Raw genomic sequence first — 13711 nt, 5'->3', positions numbered from 1 at the left:
AAATGTGTTAAGCTGCTGCCCCCCGTCCACAGCGGGACATTGCTTATTTTCCGTGTCGGTACTCCTGCCTGATTCTCCAAACTGGGGGAGGGCGGATTCCCATCTACTGTACTGTACAGTCACATGTATTTTTGATTTTGTATGTCTACATTTGTGTATGACTTTGATTCTGTTTTTTTTTTATATAAGCCGTTACAGGTTTCTACCACACCCTCACATGTATTTTTGTATTTCTTCAATGTAATTTTTTTTTTTAATGTTCAGTGAAACAAATAAACTAAACTAAACTACTGGAGCTAACACACTGACTATGGAGAAGTAGCTCATACAACCACACTGAGCAAACATCTGAACTCTCCCTTTAAGGTCCACTTGCTAGCTTTTTCGGAAACTTTTGAGAGATTAACATCCAATGCAAACAGACACACTGCTGTAGGTTAAGGTGTTACAATCAACTGTTGGCTGAAGTTTCATACACATGATGATGACGACAGCTCAGCCATCTCCATGACAACAGTCAAAACTCCATCGACTGATGATGACTATAAAATGGAGTTAAAAGCTAAAAAAAACAGTAGCTTGTAGGTGGACATTGAATATAACCAATCAGAATTGTCATCGGCGCTGCTAAACTCTGCACAGAGCCGCTGCAAAATAGTTGTGCGAGAGAAAACTCCGATTGGACAGATAGTTTAACTAGCTGTCCTCAGAAATCCACCAAATTTAAAATTCTAACACAAAGAAAGTGGAAAGAAACGGAAAATACATGCATCCGGCGGAATGTCCTGCAGCACCGGAGCAATCCCCGAAGTGGAACGCAAAGGATATGGACGATATAATCCATAACTTTGCTTAAAATCTGCTTAAATTTGGCCCGTCGTGAAACCCATTGGAAAAAGGTATCGTGATTCATTTGCATTCTCTCATATGTCTGGGTGCCAACTAGCTTCTACGCTAACAGCTGCACATTTACACTGATGATGTCAATGTGTCGAATGCGATTATCTCACATAAATCAACAACAAAAGAGCTTTTATTCTCTCTGTATCCATCTTCTAGTTGGATGGATGATGATCATCTTCCTGTTTCTCAGCACTGTGTGTGTGTGTGTGTGTGTGTGTGTGTGTGTGTGTGTGTGTGTGTGTGTGTGTGTGTGTGTGTGTGTGTGTGTGTGTGCGCGCGCCACTGATTGCAATGAATCTCCAAATCACATGTTGAGGCACATTCCAGGGTGTTCCTCTCTCTTCCAATCCTCTGGCCATTTTTCAATGAGAAATGTCAGCTTTATTCTCCTTTTTTTTGTTTCACGAGATCTTAACTAAATCAAACCTGTCTCGGTGTAAATCCCTCCTCTCTGCCTCTTCTCCTCTCCTACTATTTCCAACAAATACTTGTCACTGTGAGTCTGTGTGTGTGGCTTTTTAAAGCTCATGCGCTCCACTGTGTCTAAATGTACAGTCAAGTTCCACATGTAATCAAATCTAAATGCCTCTCCTGTTCACATAACTGCTACAACAAACGCCTCGTCAGCCTTTTTTTCGTTCTTTTTATAAATGCTCATAGTCCACTGTGCAGCCGCATTACAGTCATGGAACTGGACTGTTCTCCCTGTGTTGTTTGACAGTATTTGTCTAACTCCGCTCAATATACTATATGAGACGCCTTTCTTTCCTCCTGTTTCTACCCGTTTGTCATTATTTCCCAGCTGCAATCTCCACTAATCAGTTATTTCGCGGTGAGTTCTTTGTGACACCAGAGAAGATATATAAACATAAATAAAGTGTTATTTCGTGCTGTCGGTCACCGCACCACACCTGGTTGGAATTCACGTGATGAGTATAATTAATTTACACAGTATGCGTTCACTTTCGGAACAGGGTTAGGCGTTTAGACTGTGAGTGTTTCTATTCTTGAATATTGAAAGTATTAAAAGGTGTCAGTTTAGCAGAGTTAGCCCCTTAGCCCCCCCTCACCCCCGCTGATAATTGGGTGGAATCAGGCGAGTGCCAGCCATAACAGGACCCAGAATAGGAAGAGGTGATGTGGGCTGCAGACATGACATTAGAAGGTGTGTGTGTGTGTGTGTGTGTGTGTGTGTGTGTGTGTGTGTGTGTGCGAGTGTGTGTTCTTTAGAAAGAGGAAGCAGAACAATGGCTTCTGGATCAGAGTGGAGCTGGGGATGGAGGTGGAGGGATGGGGGGGTGCACTTCACAGAACTATGATTGGGGGGGGGGGGGGTGATTAGAGACTGCTTGGTATGTTAACAACAACCACCCCGGGCCCCCGCCCCATTGCCCCCCTCACCATTCTGTTGTGTCACCACTGTTATCCTCATTAAACTCTTTCCTTTCAAACAGGAGCATATTTTACATCACTTGACAGCCGCACTGCGAGGTGAACAGACAATAGAAACTGGGAGACACTCACTTGCATTCCCCCGGCACGCTGCACGTTCCATGCAGCAGGCTGCATCCTTGTTTGCAGATGGCTTTGGGGAGAGGAAAGAGAAAGTGGCGAGTTAGTGTTAGTTCCAGAATCATAATTTTTTTTATCAGCATGTTTAAGCCCCAAATCACGCATCCAATCATTTCTAAAAGGTGTCTCCTTTGTTTTGCAGATGGTGGAATCGTTAAAAATCTCATTTCCTGTGTTTTCTTGTTTGTGAAAAGGCAGGGAGCCTGTGCTGTGGTAACAATGGATGGCAAAGTTGTTGCCAGGAAAAATTAAAACATTCTTTGAATTCTTGCGAACTGACACTTGACATGAACTTCAATGAACTTCCAAATGTTTTCCGAAAAGGGCAATAAAGGAGGAAAAATCTGAGGAAGCTTCGTCTTTTCAAACCTACTTTGGGACATTTATTTGGACCCTCTGATTTAAAAAATATTTGCAGCGCAAGAACTTTGTAGTTTCACTGTGTTTTGTTTTCCTACTTAATTGGAGAAACTTAATTTTTTTCCTTTTCCTTTCCTCCTCCTTTCCTCCACTTTCCACATAAGAAAGAAAGTACCGAGCCCTAATAGTACTAATACAATAAATTGAGCTATTAAAAGATCAGTAGAAGAGTATAATGAATACAGTTTTACAGATTTATTTTATCATCTTATTAGAAGGAAAGGAAAAATTAAAATGTTGTTTTTTACTAATTAACTGAAGGTTTCGGTATGACAGCATATAAGGGCCATTTTAGATCAAACAAATAAAAATAATTACAAAGTCGTAAAGTTGTGAGATTTTTTTCTCGTGAATTTATTACTTTAATCTCGAAAAAAACAAATCTCCGAATATAACCCCATTCCGTGGCTCCATATTGCTATTTCTTTTTAATACAATGGCCCTAATACACCATTGTGTTAAGGTAACTGTATAAAGCTTCATATTTTTACACTCTACTCCAATTATAATGGCTATTTGTAATTGGTAACAAATCTGCTAGATTAAAAAAATAAGATAGTTTATTGTGCGTAGTCACGGAAATGTGTCTTGCAATACAAGCTCCAACAATTAAAAAGACAACTACAACATGAAGACAAAAGTTAAAAACATATCAGGCATCATTGAAATGTTAAAATGTTTAAGACCCAGTGGAAACCCTGTCATCAATTTATAAATATATGGGGTGGAAACTCACTTTTCTGCCCTCCTGTGCTGATTAAGCAAAGATATTGACAAATGATCGGCGTCTTCCCTGTACCTGATTTGCAGTCGGGTCCGGTCCAGCCCTCCATGCAGCCTCTGTTCCCCAGCTGGTCGCACACGTAATGGCCAAAGTAGTCGTCGCGGGGACGGCACACTTTGTTGCATTTGCTGCCGTAGTAGTTTTCGTCGCAGCGCACGCGGATGGTGTACTCCAGGCTGGCTGTCGAGCTTTTATACTCCACCGTCTGCTTCTCCTCCCCGGGGTTGATCATCCCTTTGTGGATGCTGCGCTCAATCAGCAGCTCATCATCTGGAAAAAAAAGACAAACCAAATCAATGTTAAAGCACTGACACTGCTGACTTCTTTACGAGGCATTCAGACAAAAAAAAAAAAAAAAAAAAAAAAAGCGATCCAGCAAGGGGGGACATTTGTGGGATCGTTTATAGATAATGTCATTTCCGACGCATTAGAAGGCAGCTTTATTTCACAGGAGAGAGAGAAAGAACAGAGACGAGCAAGACATAGTCTCCCATTGCCAGAGAAGTTTTTCTCCCATCCCTTCCTCCACAGCGCTGTGGAGGAAGGGATGGGAGAAAAACCTTCTCTGGTTTATTGGCATTTCTTTAAACCAATCACAATTGTCTTGGGCAGAGCTAAGTGCCGAACAGAGCTACGGCGCCTCTGCAAAATAGCCTCGGGAAGGAACTTGTTTTGGTGGGACGTGTCAAAAGTAGTTTTAGTCGTGCAACAGAAAACTCAGATTGGACAGATAGTCTAGCTAGCTGTCTGGATTTACTCTGCAGAGATCTGAGGAGCAGTTGACCATAGTCCTCAGAAATCCACCAGAGTTTAGAATGCCAACACAAAGAAAGCTGAAGGTACCGGACATCTGGTGGAATTTCGGGCGGCACCGGAGCATTCTCGTAGAAGTGGAACGTCGTGGATTAAGCGAGACATAGTGAGTGATTTGTTGTTGCAGGAAACATTCAGCTGTTACACAAACTCCCGGGCAGTTCAGTGCTTGTGTTTTGTACCCTCATAGTGTTTTAAAACCTTCTTGCGGCATCGATAGAGGCAGTGAAGTTTCCCGTTTCCTGTACGGGACTCTCACACTGCTCTGATCCATGCTTACATGATTGGCCACCACAGTGTGATGTGTGGTTTTGTTTCTGCAAAAGTTGAGTCGGTCTCAACTTTTTTGGGTGTGCCCCCCTTGCGGCAACCCCCCCGCCGCAGCCTAAATGCACTACCCCCATTCAAAATGAATGGAAAGACCTGCGTTTCTGCCGGACCGTCGGACATCCCGACGCAGGCTGTCTGAACGCACCCTCACTCAGAGGGGTTTACTGAACAGAACAAACAGAAACAGAGAGAAAGAGAAGCACTCAACGGGTCAAGTATTTGGGTCAGTTAGATAGGAAAGCATAAACAACAAAAAATTCTAAATGACATTCCAAGGATCTGACCCCACAACCCGGTGTTTTAGTGAGATAAGATGGTCCATGAGGCATTGAAGAATGCCTGTTGTTAGCACACATCAGAAGGGAAGGTGTAACCTCCCCTCAAACATCAATCTCTTCCAGTAAGAAGAATGTGGAAGAAGAGAAAAAAAAAGAGGAAAAAGGGGGAAAGAATAGGAACACGAAGCGAGCACAAACAGAGGTTGTAGGAGCGAGGTCTGCGAGGGCTTGATAACCCAAATGCTTTTTCACTTTTCCTGCTCGGGTGAAATACCCAGCTCCCCCCCTCTCAGGATATCCAGCCCCGACTCCATCGGAGCCGGGCCGGAAATAATAAGAGACGCAGAACAGACGAGGAAGGGCGACATAGGAAAGGCCCTTTAGCTTGTTCTCAAGGAACGGTGACCCAGCATGCTTTGCTGCTGTGGCCCGGATCAGATGGAGCTGGAAGAGCTCATTGTCAGTGGTGCTGTCCTCTGTTGAGGGGGGTAAAGGCATGGGCTGGTATGAGATTTTGATGGTATGGTATGATTCATTGTATTGCAATTACAGCTTTAACACATTGAAATGTCTTCCATTCCATTGAAGGGGGGGTTGAGCAAAGAACCAACACAGCCAGAGAAAGAATAACACCACTGACTGCAGTGGCCAGTATCAACTACACCTCCACAGCCAGGTTGCTCTGGTCCAACAGAGCCCAGCATTTCCCTTCATGACTAAAGTCATATATATATATATATATATATATATATATATATATATATATATATATGTGTGTGTATTTAGCAGACATGGGGGACTCAAGTCACATGACGCTTATTTTAGGACTTGAGACTTGCTTGATAAACATTCATAAAAGACTCGACTTGACTTTGACTTGATATTCATGACTTGAGACTTGACTTAGACTTGAGTCAAATGACTTGAAATGACTTGACTTTCTGTTTAATAAATATAGCTATAACTTTACTTGCTTGATTGTCACAAAAAATGACTTGGACTTGCTCAAATACCGTTATATTTGATTTTTTTAAGTAATCCAACCGGTTTTTGAATTATTTATTTAGTTTAAGAAGGAGGAGAATTTGCTTAACCCATACCAGGGCGAATGTGTAATTTCTTCCTTTAAAAGTAAGCACGTAAGTAAGTAAAACAATCTCACTTAAGCTTAACATTCAGATGAACAGCTTCAGAATTAACTCTAACAATGAATTCTGAACTAATGCTTAAACCTTTATATTCCATTTATTTTACATTTAACAGACATTCCTTTGTATATTCGAATACTGTCACAACGGCTGAAGTTTGACACTGTAGGATAAGAATCCATTTTCACGCCGTCCTGATTTACTGAGTCTCTCTGCGAGCTAACACACTGCCACACATTCCAGTCCCACACCCACCACCTGAAACACTCACTGCTGTTCATCTCCAGCAATTAGATATAAAAATATAGACCAATCATGGGCTCTCTCTGTGCTGGAGGAGACGCACTAAGAGAGGCCGTTGTTACTAGGGAGAGCAGCAGAGAGTGGGCCATATGAAACCAGCTTATATAAACAAGCTTCAGATCGGAGCAGCTGATCGTGTCCAGAGCAACATGATTGTCTGCGTAAAGAGATTCTTCATTTTAGAAAACAAAGCGTGATACAAACACTTTTTTTTTTTTTTTACTTATACATGCAACAAGCTGCTTATAACCGGAGAGTCTCGTTCGAGGGTGCTGTGGCACTTTGCTCTGACCTTTGACCTCTTTACAGCTTGTCGCTTGTAACAGTGGTGATCTTTGGACTGGAGTCAATGCAGTGTTCACAGCGCCACTTAAACTGTTTCCCTTCCACTGACATCTGATTTTTTTTTTTTTTTAGAAAGACCATCTGGACCACATGGATGTGTTCAACACAATCTACAGAAGGTCTCAAAGTCATAATCTCTTTCAAGATTTCAAGAGAATCAAGATTTTCATTTAAATAATAGACTGACAATGGTGATTGGGCCTATGGCCCACTGATGAAAGCTTTTGCAGTATTAAGCTATGAGCAGTTACACCAAAAAAGGGATATTTCCTTCACAGGTTGTTTCCTTGAAGGAGTTTTAGAGGCCTGAGGAGGTGAAAGTATCCAAACCATCACTTCTCTCGGGTGTAGATGGATGTATGGCTGGATAAAATGAAAAGCAAAACCTGGAATGAGAACAGTGCCAGAACGTCCCTCGCACATCAACAGTGACTCAGCGATGGTAACCTGGTTGTCAAGCACTTGTTTTGTTATATGAAGCGTCTTCCTCCAGGTGGTTCAGCTCTGCACCAACAAACTTTTTCAGCCATTCGTCATGCTCGGTTTTTTCTTAAGGCAACTCAGGGTTTCCCCCAGAAACGTTGTTTAGCCCGGTGGCAAGTATCTTTTTCCAGTTGCTACGTTTTTAAAGTGCTCATATTATGCTGTTTGGCTTTTTCCTTTTCCTTTGTAGTGATATATATCTTTTTTTGTGCAGGCTATAGATTTACAAAGTGAAAAAGCCCAAAGTCCACCCCAAAGGGATTTACCATCACCAACAGAAAACCCTGTTCACAAACTGCTCCAAACAGCTCTATTGTAGTCCAGCCTTTACTTCCGTGACAAACGTGCGTCACTTTGTAACACATGTTCGCCTAATGCTCGCCTAGCTGCTAGCCTGGCACACCCTCATACTTCTGACTAGCTAGCAGTGCTTACCTAGGTACTGAGCATGTGTGACTCCCAACAAAGATGCTGTAGCTAAAACAGAGAGCTCAACACACAGGGTGAAAAGAGGAGCTGCAGCAATGTGTAGTACAACAAAAATATGGTGATTTTTGAAAATTAAACCATGTAAACCTATTCTGGTACAACCTCTAAATACAATTATGAACCTGAAAATGAGCATAATATGAGCAATTTAAGCAGATATTTGAGCCAAAAGCAATCTCCGTGCACACAAGTGTTTTTAGCTCTAGTAGAAGAACTAATCTCTGTTTAAACTAACACACCCAAACCGCATATCTCATCAACATTGTGGTATACTGGGCATAAACAGGAGGCAGCATGTATACTCCGCCCATCGCTGGTAGTTGCCATGGTAATATTACGTCGTGACCGATAAGACCCAATCAGGTGACGAAACATTGGCGTCCGTGTCGGTTCAGCCGTTGAGACTGCAACGCAACCCCGCAGATTCCAAACCAAAACAGGTCAGAAATGTTTTCCAAATTTGAAACACCACAGCAGTGTGAATGTGAGATGTAAACGTGGCAAAAGATATTCGTTTTTAAACCAAAACGTGGCAATGTAAATGTAGCCTAAGTCAGTGCTAAAAGGTAACTGGAGATGGTAACTGGAAAATATGACTATGTCTCAGTTTCCAACCGAGCCGCCCCTCTGTAACTGTAGTTTAAAAACGTCTTAAAAATACATTAAAAAATAATTGCCAGTGGCTTAGGCCTGGAGGGAGGCAACTTAGGCTCGGTGGGCCACCAGCCTTGCAAAACACTGGGGGAAACCTTGCAACTGTAATAAACCAATCATTTCATTAATTGCTTAAAATGATAGATAAAAGAGGCTGAAATGACCAATAAGTCCTCTCTTCTCTCTGTGGATTTGTTTTAACCTGCTTGGTGCTTCAGCTGGGTGGAGTTCAAATTATAAGGCACAAGAAATTGCACTTAATCAGCTTTCAAATGCCATCCTGTGATTGCCAAACTGTTATGACTCTTTTATTGCTGCATACAGCTTGGCGTCACACACTCCCACTTCAGTAAAGATGCAAATGACCTAATTTTCATTGCTTGCATCAATCTTGATTATTATATGAGCATGTTAGTTTGTGGTAAGAAGACATAAATCTGTATCTGAAATAGGCTGTGCAGTTTATGTGCCAATACTATATTCCCTACTCTGTCTCTAGCTCTTATCCCCAAGCCCATTGGTTCCTACTGATGATGTACATCTGTAACAATAGCTCACTTTTTTTTCAAGGCTCAGTGATTTTCTTTTAAACAGCTGGGCACTGTAGTTTTTATCAAACATTACTCAAACAGCAGGAAATAGTGCATTTGTTGGAGACTATTTTCAGCAGTGGATTAATCCATGTCTGGTGCTGTAGTGTGCATCTGTGGCAGCAGGACGGTGTATGTTTACCTTGCACGGCAGCTGAATTCCCACAATATCACAAGATCACGCAAGAACGTGTGTTCGTTCTAAACAACATTGGCTGTAGTGATAGACAAATGGTTCATCCAATCACCTGCCAGGTATGTTTTTGAAAGTGCCTGCCCTTTTACAAACAGTTTCCAGTGACGGCTTCTCAGACGGTTCTGTGTTACAAACCATCTGACGCGTCAGGTTAGGTGTGTGTGGGATTGGGACAAAAAAAAGCTAATTCTCCGCGGTTAAATTCATTCACTATATAGTCCATTATAAAATACCCACAATGCACAGCTAATTTGAGTGTACATACAATGTACCTTACATTTTACTCCCATATACCACAATACAAAACGGTTGTGTTTACCGGGAAGGGAAGAAGAAGCAGAAGGACCAGTGGAAACAAAACAAAAAAAAATGTAATCGCTTTTTCTCAATTTGTTCAATGTTTTTGTTGATTGTTTTTTCATGTATATGCAACATCACTAACAATTTATTGATAAATAGATAACCCGAGATGTGGGATGGGTCCGGATTGACTTGTCGTTTGGTCCGGATGCGGACCTCGGTCCGGACTTTGAGAAGCCATGATCTAAGGAATAGTGAGTAAGTGAATGAGGGAACAGTTTCCAACACAGCTACAGTATCAGGCTACATCACCAGACTTGTCCTTTAACCACTGGAGTCTGACGGAGGATTCTCCAGTACAGATGTTCCACTGCTATCAGCACAATACCTGACACATAGCCAGTATGGCTACAGTATATATCTCTACCCTCCAGTGAAGCTCGACGCCAGCCAACAATCCACCGACACACAGAGCCAACAACAGCTCCTGGCCCGTTCTGTTTTGTTTTGAAGCAGGCGGGGGCTTCCTGAAGCATAAACAGCCTTCACAAAGACTTGTTTTTATCCTGAGGGCCTCTCTGAGCTGCAGCCCAGACCTGTTCACACACGGCTGCAGCAGCACACACTGGAACACAGGGCAGGAACAACTCACGCCATGTCCTCACCTTTCTGTAATCCCATCGTTATTAAAATCATTGAATGATGCTCCCATTTTCTTGTTTGGCGGACTATATTCCTCATTAGGATAATCTAATCTCACAGATTGGTACTGAGGCCATCAGGTATCTTTAAATGGATGCATCATTTATGTTGTTTTCACTGTAATACATTGCACTCTCAATTTTTATCATCAATTTTCAGATGCACCTTAAACTTTTTTATGACTTGGTCAAATAAGATGATGTTTTAACCCTACCCCTAGTCTATATCCACGACACTCCACTTCTGGGATTGTCTGTTGCCACCGGAAATTCCGCCGGATGTCCCGTTTTCTGCTGGATGTCCGTCACCTTCTGCTTTTTTTGTGTTGGAATTTTAAACTCTGGTGGATTTCTGAGGACTATGGTTAACTGCTCCTCAGATCTCTGCAGGGTAAATCCAGACCGCTAGCTAGACTAGTACTAGACTAGTTTTCTGTTAAACAACTAAAACAACCTTTGAATGTACACGTTCCACCAAAACAAGTTTCTTCCCGAGGCTATTTTGCAGAGGCACTGTTGCTCCGTCCGGCACTTAGCACCACCCATGATGACTGTGATTGGTTTAAAGAAATGCCAATAAACCAGAGCACGTTTTTCTCCCATCCTGGAATGCTCTGTGGATAAAGTTGGGCTTTAGGAAATTGGGATGAGCTATTTTCACCAATTTTCAACATTTCAGATAATCAATAGGGAAAAAAACTAAATAAGAAAAGCAGCAAATCCTCATATTCATGAAAGTGGAACCATGAGAAGGATTGGCATATTTTTTTGTTAATGAATAACTTAAACATTTCATTTATTGTCAATATGGTGATCAAAAGAATGTTTTGTCAATTGACAAACTGAATAAAAGACTAATCGTTTCAGTACAAATCCTGTCCAAACCTTTCTGCCACAGCAGATACTAGGGCTGTAACGATATGCGATATGAAACCAAAATCACGACACTCAGATCCACGAACCTGTCACAGAGTGAGAAGGCAGAATCGTGACACACCCCTTCCATCTCCCAGAGTTATCCTTATCGTCCAGATCCAATGCTACCACATCTTTGAATTACTATTAGTCGTTTTGGTGTCTTATCCCCCTTTTGTCAGATAAATGCAATAAATACAAATGGGCGCTGTTCTGACTCGGGTGCCTGGGTCTGTTTCCCGACGGTTCAGTAAACTGCCGTTAGTGTCCTTAGCACCGGAGTTAAGTGTTGACCGGTTTGGATTGCTGTAATGATAGTGGCTGGCTGGCTGGGGGCTGACTGTGGATGTGTCCCCGGGCCGGGGCTGTTGTCAGCTCTCATCCCGACTGAAGCCTTGCAGCGCCGGGAGAGTGAGGCAGACAGTCGTCTATATATATACAGATAATGTTACTGATGAATTCGTGGGTTAGCCCAGAGTTGTTAACTGTGGTCAAAACAATCATACTAAAAATAACTGAGCGTGTTGAATGATGTCGTAATGTTATGTTACCCACCAAGAATTAGCTAACGTTATAGACTGAGCATTAGCATTAGCTACTTGTCAACCAGCACCAAAGCACTTTTCCTCTCCGGCCCTCCTACAGGTTGGAAGCAGAATTGTCCATTACTGGGCGGCCAGATGGCTCAGTTGGTTGAGCGGGCGCCCATATATAGAAGTTTGATCATCGACGCAGCGGGCCCGGGTTTGACTCCGACCTGTGGCCCTTTGCTGCATGTCATTCCCCCCTTACCCCTTTCAAGTCTTCAGCTGTCCTGTCAAAAATAAAGGCCGAAAATGCCAAAAAATGATCGTAAAAAAGAATTGTCCATTACTGTTACCATTAATATTATTCTTACATTTCATTCGAATGAGTTAATGAACCACTGAAACGATTTTAAGGTACAAAAGAATTATTGGTGTTGGATCGATTGATACTGAAATCAATCAATATCAATAAATAAGGTCTTTGTTGTATTACTGTGTTGCAAAGTGGCATGTAATCAATGACAAAAATGTGGCAGAAAAGAAGTTGTATTATACGAATCTTGGGTCAAAAATCGTGATACAAACTGAATCGTGGGTTTGGTGTATCGTTACAACCCTAGCAGATACCGATGCTCTCCCCATCGGTACTGTACAAAATACAAATACTGGCTATGTTTTCAGAATGCTGCCATTTATCTAGCTGTCAAACTTGGTTTTACCAACTTTATTTTACTGTGGGTCCACTCACTTTGGATGAAATGCGCAGCTATATTAGATATTAAAATCCACTAAAGTGTTCTGAGGATTTGTGTTGGCAGACAATCAGAGGACTGTGAATGGGCTCTCGGGAAAGACAAAACCAAACTTGATCGGGACATTGCTAGATTTTTATTCCTGTGCACACCTGGCCCATAACAGATGACAACTCTCTCTCTCTCTCTAATTATGCTACAGTATCACTAACTAACAGGTTCATGCCTGCTTTGACATTTGTCGAAAGTTATTCCCGAAAATGTAGGAAATCCCAAACTGAGGCAGGAACAGACGAGTTAAAGTAGATACACCAGAGCAGTAAATAACAACACTTAATGTCGCCCAAATGTCTCCTGAAAGAAATCCTCCTGGCCATCACAGAAAAACAGCTGTGGAGAAAATTTGCTTACTATGAAATTACTTTTATATTTTAAGCTCATCCAGTATGACTTCTCAAAGCGGCAAACAGGTAATGTTTCACTTTGACAGGACACTTGGCTGCTGACAGACTCACTGACAGAATCAAATTTGTAATCACGCAATGGGAAAATACTCAGGCCAAGTGTGCACGACGGGACACGGCGGTCGAGACGTCAGCACCTCCCCATACCGCCCGCCTGCCTGTCACTGCCTCCCTGCCTCGGACCCTACGAGGATAAATAAAGCTTCTTTCCAGCCGCCACATCTATAGAAAGGCCTGTAACAATTATTAAATCATTGTCCATCCATCCATCCATCCATCCATCTTCGTCCGCTTATCCGGTGTCGGGTCGCGGGGGGAGCAGCTCCAGCAGGGGACCCCAAACTTCCCTTTCCCGAGCAACATTAACCAGCTCCGACTGGGGATCGGCGTTCCCAGGCCAGGTTGGAGATATAATCCCTCCACCTAGTCCTGGGTCTTCCCCGAGCCTCCTCCCAGCTGGACGTGCCTGGAACACCTCCCTAAGGGAGGCGCCCAGGGGGCATCCTTACCAGATGCCCGAACCACCTCAACTGGCTCCTTTCGACGCAAAGGAGCAGCGGCTCTCTCCGAGCTCCTCACGGATGAGTGAGCTTCTCACCCTATCTCTAAGGGAGACGCCAGCCACCCTCCTGAGGAAACCCATTTCAGCCGCTTGTACCCTGGATCTCGTTCTTTCGGTCATGACCCAGCCTTCATGACCATAGGTGAGGGTAGGAACGAAAACTGACCGGTAGATCGAGAGCT

At 42.8% G+C, this 13711-nt stretch overlaps 1 protein-coding gene across 2 annotated transcripts in view; it reads right to left on the bottom strand.

Annotated features, from left to right (window-relative positions):
* LOC114546659 (protein jagged-2) overlaps positions 1–13711 on the bottom strand; it is a 76073-nt gene that overhangs the window by 34773 nt on the left and 27589 nt on the right. For both annotated transcript variants that reach the window (XM_028565609.1, XM_028565610.1), the window contains exons 4-5: positions 3695–3949; positions 2428–2488 (exon numbers count right to left, since the gene is read on the bottom strand). In XM_028565609.1, coding sequence (XP_028421410.1) covers positions 2428–2488; positions 3695–3949 — 316 coding nt within the window. The remainder of the gene's footprint in view (positions 1–2427; positions 2489–3694; positions 3950–13711) is intronic.

Source organism: Perca flavescens, chromosome 20 (assembly GCF_004354835.1).
Source record: "Perca flavescens isolate YP-PL-M2 chromosome 20, PFLA_1.0, whole genome shotgun sequence".
NCBI lineage: Eukaryota > Metazoa > Chordata > Actinopteri > Perciformes > Percidae > Perca > Perca flavescens.
This window is presented reverse-complemented; position numbering and strand designations above follow the sequence as displayed.